At 42.4% G+C, this 11,588-nt stretch overlaps 1 protein-coding gene across 1 annotated transcript; it reads left to right on the top strand.

Annotated features, from left to right (window-relative positions):
- The first annotated feature begins 543 nt into the window (after nucleotides 1-543).
- Nucleotides 544-10,820, top strand: LOC119458463 (salivary cystatin-L2). The gene is made up of 4 exons (XM_037720303.2): nucleotides 544-646; nucleotides 6,256-6,480; nucleotides 8,558-8,662; nucleotides 10,609-10,820. The coding sequence occupies exons 2-4, from the start codon at nucleotides 6,262-6,264 to the stop codon at nucleotides 10,708-10,710; spliced, it is 426 nt and encodes a 141-aa protein (XP_037576231.1). The 5' UTR covers nucleotides 544-646; nucleotides 6,256-6,261; the 3' UTR covers nucleotides 10,711-10,820.
- The last annotated feature ends 768 nt before the right edge of the window (nucleotides 10,821-11,588 follow it).

The raw sequence follows: 11,588 nt of genomic DNA, 5'->3' as shown, positions 1-11,588 counted from the left end.
ATATATGAAAAAGAACTGGACCACTCAAGGACGTTTACCAATGATGAATTCGAATAAATTATGATGATCTGTTCTACAGCACAATTTCGTCATTGGCATTTCTCCAAGGGGTATATTTATTTCTCTTCCGAAATGCCTTGTAGAGCGAGTGGAATGAAGAATACCGCATGAATTGTTACGCCATGGTGTGACGAAAGAAAACAAGTTCCATTGGGCGATTTTAAACAGACATGGCAAAACCTCGTAGGAACGAGTCTGTGGCGCACACATGTTTGTCCGACCACTCCCCTCAAACCTTTCCCAATTACGATGTCAGGCAAGAACGGGGATGGCCGTGATACTTGGTCGTTCCAAGCGAAGAAAGTGCAAAAAGCAAGAAAAAATAAATGAAACTTGTAAAGAGGCGCATTAAACTATAGCCCCGCTTCCTATCCGGTTTTGCGCCCACTTTCTTCCCAGTTTCTTTCTTTCCCAACAATAAAAAAAAGAGATAGAAAACAGCCACCATGCCGTAGTATATAAGCCGCGCGAACTCAAAGGCTTGGGAGTTCTGAGGACCATCCTCTCGGAAACTTCTCTGTCGCTGGCACCTACAGCGTCGACCGAATAGAAACCCGTGTTGTGCCCAGTGATTCAGGAATATACGGTGAGTTGCAATCATGCATATTCTTATTTCCATGGGAGTTATTTTTCTGAAATGTTCATAAGTCGGGGTGACTCTCTGGCATTTACCGTACCAACCCATAAATACGGATTAGCTGCAATGAGAATATATGTCACGTTTCGAGCAGGCGCAGAGAATTTCAGGGCCCCGTCAGTCTTCGAGCGGTACTCGTAGTGTGCGCTGAGAAACGGGAGGGCGGGGGGGCTTTAGGCAACACATATCGAACGGTATGAGTATAGCAAAGCTCTTTCAAAGTAATAAAACATTTAAGAGGAGGCTTTAATACAACAGCCACTACCTAAGTAGATCACAAACAAGAAACTGGCATCCTCGGTATATATCTATGCAAATGTGGTGACGTCTGTTGAATTTTCGTCTGTCGGTTTCCAGAGTGAGCGCTGCGGAAGCAGAGGAACTAGCGATAGCGTTAGCCATCACGACGAGGCCGCAGTGGGATTGCCTCATAGTTCTGATGGACTCTCAGGCGGCATACAGAAATTACTCCAGGGCCAAAATTTCCAGGGCTGCACATCGCATTCTGAATGGAGCGCACCAGCTGCCACCATATATACAAATCGTGTGGACTCCGGGGCATGAGTCCTTACGCGGCAATCAGCAGGCACACGCCTACGCCCGAGCGCATGCACACCGGGAGCCGCGAGATGACCGCACCGAGCAGTTCCAACCAGAGCCCATACCATTAACCTACACTCACATCCTACAACACTATCGCGTTTCACGAAGAACACTACCCCCACCTCATAATGCTCTCACACGAGAGGAAGCCGTAATATGGCGAAAACTCCAAACAAACACATATCCACATTTGAGTCTTTACCACCCCATACACCCTGCGCTGTATTCCCATAAATGTCCACACTGTGGTCAATGTGCTACACTTTACCACATGGTATGGGCTTGCGCAAACATACTACAGCTAACACCCATAACACACCCCACCACACGGCAATGGGAGGCAGCGCTGTCCAGCTCCGACTCGACGGACCAGCTCAACCCGGCCAATCGAGCGAGAAGGGCAGCTAAGGTCGCTGGACTCCTGGACTGAGAGGAGGACCCACTGCAGAGTGGAGGAGCTACCTACGCTCGCATGCTCGTTTTATTAAAGTTTATTCTGTTTTTCTCTCTCTGTTGAATTTTAAAGTATAAAACCTATTGTTTTCTAGGAAGCACATTTGTTGTTTGCGCCAGTATATTTTCATACAAAGAAAACTCTGAAAATTGCAAAAAAAGCTCAAGTACGACATTTGCAGCTCTGTAACCCAGTAATAAAATAATTGGAGGACGCTTAAGCTTCGCCTTTACGAGTTTAACGCGATCGCATTATCGGGCTCCATTCGCACCACAATTTTCTTTATGAGTAGGCATCACACAATGTGGCAAAGCCAGCTTACACAGACCAAGCTAACACCGATTCCCTTAAAGTCGGCTTCACCTTGAAACACAAATAAATTGCTGGGAAGACATTTTTACAGGGGCAATGTAAGCCGTCTTATACCAAAATGTTAAAACCCTAGGACTTTCTTTTTTCTTATTTCATTAATTGTTGGCTGTTGGCCTGAGGCGCGCGCATGTCCAAAATTCCCCTAAATATTCCCTAAAACCAATGTACAGCGGAACACGATAAGAATTGGTGGAAGCTTATGCTTCGCCTTTAGGAGTGGAACGCATTAGCATTCAAAGATCCCTGGCTGCTTATCAGTATTTTTTCTCTTGTATTCAAATTACAATCCGACGCTATCACGTCTGTGCGTTGTGGTTAAGTCATACTTTACGATTTTTCTGACGGATTTCACTTTCAGAAGTTCAATTTTTGTGCAGTAACGCCTTGCGCCACGCGGAGGGCCTGTGTGGTTGGGGTGGTTCGGGATGATGTGGTTCGGCATAATTATTTCCGCCAGACGCCAATGCTTAACGCCGACGCCAGATTCTCAGCGACACGGGGCCCTTAACGCTATCGCGTTAATACAGATATCACACTACTCTAAATGCCAGCTACTCAGAAACCTAGAGTGGACACAATTCGTGTGAGTATATATCTATCAAGTACAATTTGCGCCATATAATTGTTAGTGGGGATTTAGCAAAACGTTTCTATGCATTATGATAATTTCACGTAAGCCGTACACCAACATAAAAAACGTGTCTGGTACACTAGTTCTATCACATGCTATATACAGAACTACGATTTCTGCTTTTGGTGCAAAGTTATACATTTGTGAACTTATTGCTTCAATTTCTTACACTAAACAATTTTAGGTACTTTTGTAGGAAATGGCCAGTTCTAACTATAAATTCTGCTTTATAGAGTTCCTGTAAGTCACTTTTCTCTCCAAATGCTACAAATGTCCTTCAAATCCGTAGAGCAGTTGTCTCTTGAGAGACTTTTTTTCTCCTTTTACATGTATTGGACTAGGGATCTTCAGCTAGGCTCCGAGCAAAAGCTTTCTTTTCGCACGAACGCAATTTTTTATGTACTAATACAGCTCGTTTTTACAACTTTATCTCACTTACGCCTAATTCTGGCTCCATCCACAAATACCTGTGGTTTCCCTTCAACAGAGATAACTTTGTCGGCGTAATGTTCGCCAGCTAATATGCGCTTTCACACAACAGACACATTGGTCCACTTGATATAATAAAGCCGTGTATATATGATATCTCCATTCTCGAAGTTATTTGTTCGTATGTTGTGAAGAAAATCTTGCAGAGCAAACGTTTTTATATCTATTGCGCTATGACAGGCACATGCACTTTCTCAAGCGACTAAAAGGGCAGCATGAAAAAAGTGCTATACAACTCAATGCTAGTGCGATTCATGGAATCGGTTAGTGAAGATTCAATTCTGTGATGAGATGCTTGGTTGATAAGATAAGGCTTGGCGTAAAAAAATGCGTGTGCCCAATGATTGCCACTATTTACTGCAATTACTCACGTGCGTGATACAACACGTTCATTTGGATGTACAGTAGAAAATATAAACTAACCCTGATATTTAACACTACACTTTCACTATACTCTTGGTTTAACTTTAGCCTTTGTAGGAAAATTCCGGGAGTGACGTTTCCCTTTTCAATATTATTTGAGCTCCAGAAATGCGCGTTATTGAGACGCTTTGACCGAATTGACTGTAATTTCAGGTGTGGAAGGATTTTGATACGAACGGACTCGTGGGCCATGCTGTGGTTAACGCGCTGTTTGGCTTGGACGGTTGACGAGTGATGGGATGGAAAAACATTTTGTCAATTGGAAAAAAACCCTTGTCGGAAGTGGAACATGATTCCATAAGACCAGTTTGGGGTGATATGGTAACGAAGCATCATCAATGAGATGTGTCTTTGAATAGAAATAAAGGTTTTGAAAGGTCGAGATTCTGTACAAGATAATCCGAGAGCAAGCCACCCGTTAACGTTACGCTTCACAGTTAATGTTGAATGTGTTAGGCAGTTAGTGAATTAAATTTGACGTGATGACATGCTCATGGTCCCATGTTGAACAAGGAATTGTGTAGCAAGATCTTTATCAACAATTAGAGAAACAAAAAGGAATGTAAAAATTATCTTTCTCTAGATAATTTTTACACTTGCTATTCAGCGCTTTGTAGCTTTCTTTAAAGGTCGCACTGGCAGCAACGACTTCCATCTGCTGCAATGAGTATTAACATAAAAGTGGTATTAGCTTTGGCCCTTTCGAAAGCTTTCATAGCAATCGTTCATTTGAGTCGTCTCTGTTTGTCGACCACAGCCCTCCGTATAAGCAAAGCTACAACCATCGAAAACAAGGACGAAGTTGATCGCACTTTTTGAGCGGCAACACTAGAGGCTCCATGACCATCTGTCTGCTAAATAAATAGAACGAAAACTTTTACACTGAAGTGCCTAAACCTTTTCTCCAAGCGATTCGGCCGTGCCGTTCTGATTTATCACGATTGGTATAGGGATGCTTCGTTCAGTATTACCGTCAAGCCGACACCGGTGTATCAGTACAGGGATCGCGAACCAAACACAATAATCGCGCTGTACCACATCAACCATATTCACCGAACCTGTAGCCGTATGATGTCTTTTCGTTTTCGTGTTTAAAATTGGCGCCGAGGATGTCGTGAAGACATTGCAGCAATTTAAACTGCACGATAGGACAAGTGTGCCGAAGAGCATCCCAGATGGAGTTTTGTCTATACTTGTATCCATGACCATCAGAAATAGCGACCTCTCTGCGATGATAGCCGAAGGTGCTATTACGACTCTGCAAAAAGTCTAGTTTTTCCGTTGATTGAGGCAATTTGGGTTAGCTCAGCGCTGATGGTTTGTCGAAACCATTGTAGAGGCATTTGCGTAATAATGTGTTGTACCCAGGAAAAAAGTTCGTAAACATTGCTTTTTATATTCTATAGAGACTAAACCTTGTGTTTCCCCTTTTTCCATTGTTCATTGGTTTTATAAGAAAACACAGACTATAACAGCTCCTAAGAGGCATTTTCTACAGAAGAAAGGTTTGATGCACATAGTATTTGACACTCTATTAGAGCATGTTGAGTTCATTCACACGTTCAGCTAACCTGAAATTACCCGTTACGAACATTTGTCGCTGCTTAAGCGTGAGTCTCTTATTAAAAGATTGCCATATAAGCAATTAATCAGTTGAAAAAAGATAGAACTCCACTTTCTTAGTAAATTGTGGATACATCAGACTGACGTCTTTCCTGTAAAAAAGTCATCCATGTATAGAATGGCCTATTCGGTGCTTTTCAAGATGACACTGAAATGCCTGCTCCATAAAAGTGACACAAACACCACATCGCATGGATTGAAGCAAGTAGCTGGGCTAAGGCCTGGTAAAACGCAACAATTTATTTCGCTAGATTTTGGTGTTTCCGGATCACCCCACCCCTCACGTCCGGCCTATCCTGGTGGTAAGTTCGGTGGAGAGCTGCTCGGAGTCCCGCGGAAGCGCGAAGAGAAAAATAATTGGCAGGTAATCGTTACAATACTGAGAGCAAGATTTATTTTCGCCATTTAGTTTTCGCAGATGGGGTGGTGTTCAGCCGATGGTTTCTGCTGGCTTTCGAACATGGTCTCGGCTTGGGTACTTCCGGAGGCCAGCAGAAAGAGTGAGCAGCAGAAGTTGACTGACATTTTCCAGATTAAAAGAAACTGCGGTCCTGCACACACATCGGGCGCGCACACGGATAGGCTACGGCTACGAAGCAGATAACCCGTTCACCATTCCGCTGCTGCTTTGTAGCAAACTGGGCGTGCTCGATTCGTACCGCATCACTCATGACGGAACCAATTTACCACCGTTGAATCTTCAGCATGGCCATTTCACTATGGCTTCAGGTTCGTCATTCTGTCGCAGAATTGTACGGGTGCATGATAATCAAGAAATCAGAATTGCTGAATACATATTTCCACACACTTCGCAAAGTCAATATGTAGTCTTAAAATGTGGCTGCGCTGTTAAATAGAATCGAACGGTAAGTCTTCTATGCTGTATTAGAATAATAGAGTTGAACAAAAGGTAACCTGCTTGAAGCGATTGATTGCGCTATCTGAAAATAAAAACAAATGCAGGAAACCATGGCTTCGTCAACCGTCGCTTTGTGTGGGCTCCTGATGTGTCTGTTGGCCATCATTGCCTGCAGCGAAGCACAGATACCCGTGCTTGGTGGCTGGCAGAAGCATAACGTGGGCGACGACGCGATCTACGAGGAGTTGGCGCACTTTGCAGTCTCCAAGCAGGTTGGAAACCGGCAGTTTTTCGACACCGTGCTCGAGCTTGTCGACGTCGAGAGCCAGGTATGTATTCCGCACCATCATGAGATGAAGCTCCACGATGTCGAACATCGTTCCACCTGCTTTCTGAACCACCAAGCTGGAGGTGCTCGTAGTGAACATGAAATACAGCAAATAGCGCCTAAATTTGAGTAAGGCTAATTCATTGCCACTGATAGCTTTCTGTGCATGTCGGGAGCCAACGACTGTACTCAACTTTCTACATTTACTTGTTCTATCTTAAGGCGCATATTCCTCCATTTTCAGCATCTATATATTGGTCGTCTTTTATAGTTTACTGATCTATGTGCTAAGTAAAAGCTCAAATTCTCAGTTCACATTAAAGAAACAGTTTGACTAAAGATAACCAGTACGCGTTTTCATGAAACCACAGTATATTACCGGATGTAATTATGCTGAAATGAAAAAAGGAACACAAAGGCTGCCTCCCCATTAAATATATCGCCCTGGTGGCAGAAGAATAAAAAAAATTGTAGGTTTGCTGTCTAAGACAGCGCCAAACCTGCAACCATTATCGGAAATGTTATCTCGAAACAGGCATGATAAATTTGGCTGACGGAGGATAATAGGACAATCGTTTTGACATTGCGACTACAGTAACTAATAGGACACACCTCTATCACGAGACGCACTTCCTCTATCGTGAGTCTAAATCTTGCAAGGGACGCCTTATGACACACACCAAAATAGGCTGTAAAGATTATTTCTGGTTTACACAATTCATTAAACATATATAGGCACTCATATAGTAGGCTAGAGTATCTCCACACAATTAAAAAGGGTTATCGGCGGTAATAGGATGGTAAGCACATTTTGAGCATCCTATAAAACAAGTGTTCTTTTATCCTAAGGGTATACCACTGAAACCCAAGGATATCCAGACCAGTTGGAATCGTAACTGAGGATTTTTGTGACAGTGGAGGTTGCGACATTATGCAAGTTTTATCATAATATAAAAGAACTTGATGATGTCAAAACTGACTTTTTATGAATAAACTTTATTGCGTAGATGTAACCATCACTTTTCTGAATATTGTGGGTGTCAGTGCTTTCAAAATTTTCACGCAGGTTTTTTTCTAATTTAATACCCTCAGTAAAGTTACCCGGTGTTTTTCTACTACAACAAAAACTAATAGACATGAACAGCCAGGTATGTATTCCGCGGCGAAATTATGTTGTGTTCCTGTAGACTTACCAACAACTCTGCTACTATTACAAGATTTGCAGGGCTTGGAGTCTGCACGACGGGCGAGAGAATATCAAGCACGTTTTTGCACAGATAGTGTACATAGGTATCAATATCTGAACCACTCCAACGTGGATGTCTTGTGGCTTCCGCCTGAAGTTGTTGTGCTCGAATCCGGATTGGTGAATTCTTTACGCTTCCTACTTTCGAATCAAATATTTGTCCTTTCCCTAGCTGTGCATCGTAACAAAGCAAAGAAGCAGTGCCCAGCCGGGCGCGCTTATGAAGGTGCTTTATTTTCTTTAAGCAATACTGCAACCGAACACCGTTCCCTATGGGTATACTTCAAGTATGCTTGCCTATTGTTATACCCTAAAAGATTTGTCAGTGTCACTGGCATATTTACACCCGTTTGGGTATAAAACTGTGTAGAAAACCCTACTACAGAGTACCGACTCACAATGCTTTCTATTCTGCCAGAGAACACTGCCTGCAGTCCTTTCGCGACTATTAAAAACAATATACTTTCGACACGTGTTGGCTTACTTCGGCCATGAGCTTCTGCCTTGTGGTGGGAACCTTATGTGTGTGTGCCATGTATAAGTCTAAGGATTCTTTCAAGATTTTTGTCTGCACCCACAAAGGATTAAGCATAAAATACAAAGTTATTTCTTTTGATTTCTTGTGCAGTCATTCTTTTGCCTACTATCGCGCATTCCATTATTTAGGTAGCAGTCACAATGCGGTTCGTTCTCGTGTGCATAAACATTGTAAAACTTGCTGGCATCTGGAAAAATATTTGCTTAATTAATCACTGTATTTACTCTTGCACTGACATAAATTACGCTCTAGTACCCTGAGCTCTGACATATCTTTATTTGATTTATCTTGCAGACAGTGGCTGGTACGAACTACCGAATCAAGTTCAAGATAACTGAATCGACTTGCCCAGTTACGGCTGTTTACAGCAAGACGACATGCCTACCCAAGTCTCGAGAGGTAAGTTCTTTACCCGCTCTGACTCGGGAAAAGGAATATACGGAGAGTAGCTTTCATCTAAGTAAACAAAACGTTTAACGAAGCAATTTTGCCTGAGTCAGAAATAACCATGCTTTAGCAAGAATTGTACATATTTTCGTAAACGAATACGCATGCAAGGCCGTCAAGAATAACGCATCCAAAATACTGACTCTTTGCGTTCTTCCTTTTTTTTATTTAGACGTTGCACGTTTTCCTTGAACTAATGGCGTAACCTTAGAATCACCACAGGCCAGTCACCAGATCAGCAATGAGAGACATGTGATAGTCGTATTACGCATAAAACTATTTGCCAACGACTGTGTGATATACATTTCCCCCTACGTAATGCCTTTTGGCAATGTAGGTATTCTGAAAATAAAAAAATAGAAACAAATGAAGTGGGGACCTTCATTCATCAATTATATTTAGTTACGCAGAAATCTACTGATGTTCTCTAAAGCCAGATCTTCACAAGCAGAGGACCAGGAGAAGAATACGTTTCTCGCAATTTACACAACCGTCACCACCGTCACAATTACACTCAGACCAATATGACACAGGGCATATGTTAAGGCTTATCTCAAAGATCTTGAAGTATTCCTGCCCAGGCCAATGCTGTCACTCTTTATGCAGCCGTGTTGTCTCCATCACGTTAGTAGACGACCTGTTTATTTTAGGTGTTCATCATCACGAAGATGTCATTCATGTTCCTTCATTCTCGTCATTCATGAACGCATGAGCACACGAGGGCATAACACGTCTAGAATTGCGTTTGATGCGCTCTTTATTCTACAATTACTCTTTAAACGGCTGTATTGCAATCTAAAAAAAACTTTCTAACAGTGTGTCAAAGGACGCCCCATTCTTTAACGCTTCCTATCATCGAGTGGCTCTGACTACGAACTATGAAGTGCGCGATATATTGGACGTAGTAATGGTGACTTCAAATATTCCCAACGATATTTCAATCAATAAAATAAATATTCTTTCAAATTTTCTGCATTTACAATGGTGTCTTCTGTGGCAATTATGCGAAAAGATCATATACGAAACCTCAATAATTTATTGAATTTCATTTCAATTCCGGCTGTATGCTCGGATCACATAGCGTGTGCCAACTTATGTCAGTATTTCTGCAATAGCATGTTTTAGCGAGCTTTTAGGATTGCCTGGCTTATGGTTAGTCTCTCTCAGTGATGAATGTCATAAATTGCAGTGGAAAAGGTTTATGTTGAAAAGAAAGGCACGCCACATTGGGGGTGATGTGAGTGCAGACGTTCACAGCCAAACACCCTTGCGTTGAGTAAGAGTGGCTGGCTCTCATCGTGCGCAGAAAACTCGGTTGTTGACTCGGTAACTTAACAATACGTCCCCCCCCTTATGTAATGCCCTGTTAAGGGTCCTTAAGGGTTAATAAATGATGATGATTATGATTATGAATACTCGGCAGTCGCCCTGATTGGCCTTTCAGGGTTCCCACTCGTCATGGCCTCAACCTGTTGGAGAAACTCAAACGCCACAATGGCACCTGACCGCTGAAAATGTCCATTCCGGCTTGTTTGTCATGATTATTGACCAGAAGCTGTTGTATCGCTCTAAAAAAGAGGTTAAGTGATATCCAAGAAGGCGGTCTCGAATGGACAGTGGTCTGCGTGTAAGGCCACTAGGGCAGCGTACTGTTCTGAGTCAAACTGGGGGCCGATACCTTGAAATAACTGTGCAGTTAGGTGACAGAGGGCTTGGTTAATAGGAAGTTAGGCGCCTAGACAGATACAAATAGAATGTAGATACCTACGCCATCCGAAGCCTTGTTTGAAAATACGTCGCACACCCACTACAAAGCTACTTTCAAAGTCTAAACGCGAGACCTAAAGTAAAACAAAACTTTGCTTTGATTCCATTGTATGTTTACCCTTCATTTTCAGACTGTCAAGGACGTCTGCACTGCCAGCATCACTGATGTTCCTTGGACGAAAGAGCGCTCTCTCACATCATTTACCTGCGAAGGATCCACTGTTACCTCATAAAAATTCGAACACTTTGTCAGTTCATCATGCATGGCTACTATACTTACTTTTATGGAAAACTGGATTTCAACTTTTCATATGAGCTCAAAATAAACGATTTAGAAAATGCTGGTGCAGATTGTGTTTTTTTATTTATATACCATTCGCCTGTTCATGTAACTGCATCTTTAGTGCTTAGAGCACAACAGTGATAATTTCAGATGTTTTACAGTGAAGCTGATAGCCTCTCTGTAGTCGGCATTTTTTGTGTCCGTCAATTAGCAGAAATTAAGACCATCAGGAAGGGTTCATACCCCTTTAGGCAAGCAAAAAATGCAAGGGCTCATCCCGCTCGTAATGAAGAGGGTACAAGCACTCAGCAAAGGGGAGCAAACAGTGCATAAATTCATTGGGACCACGGATACAACGTACAGAATAACATACGTAATTAAGAACAAGCTCAAAACAAGCAGCTATCATCATCAGCAATGGCTGATACCCCCGTAAGCAAGCAAAAGAATGCAATGGCTCATACCCCCGTAAGGCAGAGGCTGCAAGCGCTGAGCAAAGTGAAGTGAACAGTGCATACGTTACTTGAAATCACCCATACAACACACAGAACAGCATACGTTTCAATAAAGAACAAGCTCAAACCAAGAATCCGAACCATAAGCAGTTGTATTTGTGGTTTTCCAACAGCTTCGCTGGACATACACTTTCGATAGGGCGGGAGGGCGAGCGATTTTTTTTATAAATGAAAAATATTATGTGGTATTTTTGTGCTCTTAAACATTCAAAAGTCTAATGCCTAAATGCATGCTGAACTTGTAGGTTTTCCCACCACTTGAATACTATAAACTACAGCCGTGCCCTTATACAAGGCGTCTTACATTCCCAGC

The sequence above is a fragment of the Dermacentor silvarum genome, chromosome 7 (assembly GCF_013339745.2).
Source record: "Dermacentor silvarum isolate Dsil-2018 chromosome 7, BIME_Dsil_1.4, whole genome shotgun sequence".
NCBI classification, from domain to species: domain Eukaryota; kingdom Metazoa; phylum Arthropoda; class Arachnida; order Ixodida; family Ixodidae; genus Dermacentor; species Dermacentor silvarum.
This window is presented reverse-complemented; position numbering and strand designations above follow the sequence as displayed.

Excerpts from the sequence above, each read along its gene's own strand:
- LOC119458463 (XM_037720303.2), top strand. The coding sequence starts at position 6,262 with ATGGCTTCGTCAACCGTCGCTTTGTGTGGGCTCCTGATGTGTCTGTTG. Across the intron at positions 6,481-8,557 it reads TTGTCGACGTCGAGAGCCAG|ACAGTGGCTGGTACGAACTA; the intron begins GTATGTATTCCG and ends TTTATCTTGCAG. Across the intron at positions 8,663-10,608 it reads GCCTACCCAAGTCTCGAGAG|ACTGTCAAGGACGTCTGCAC; the intron begins GTAAGTTCTTTA and ends CTTCATTTTCAG.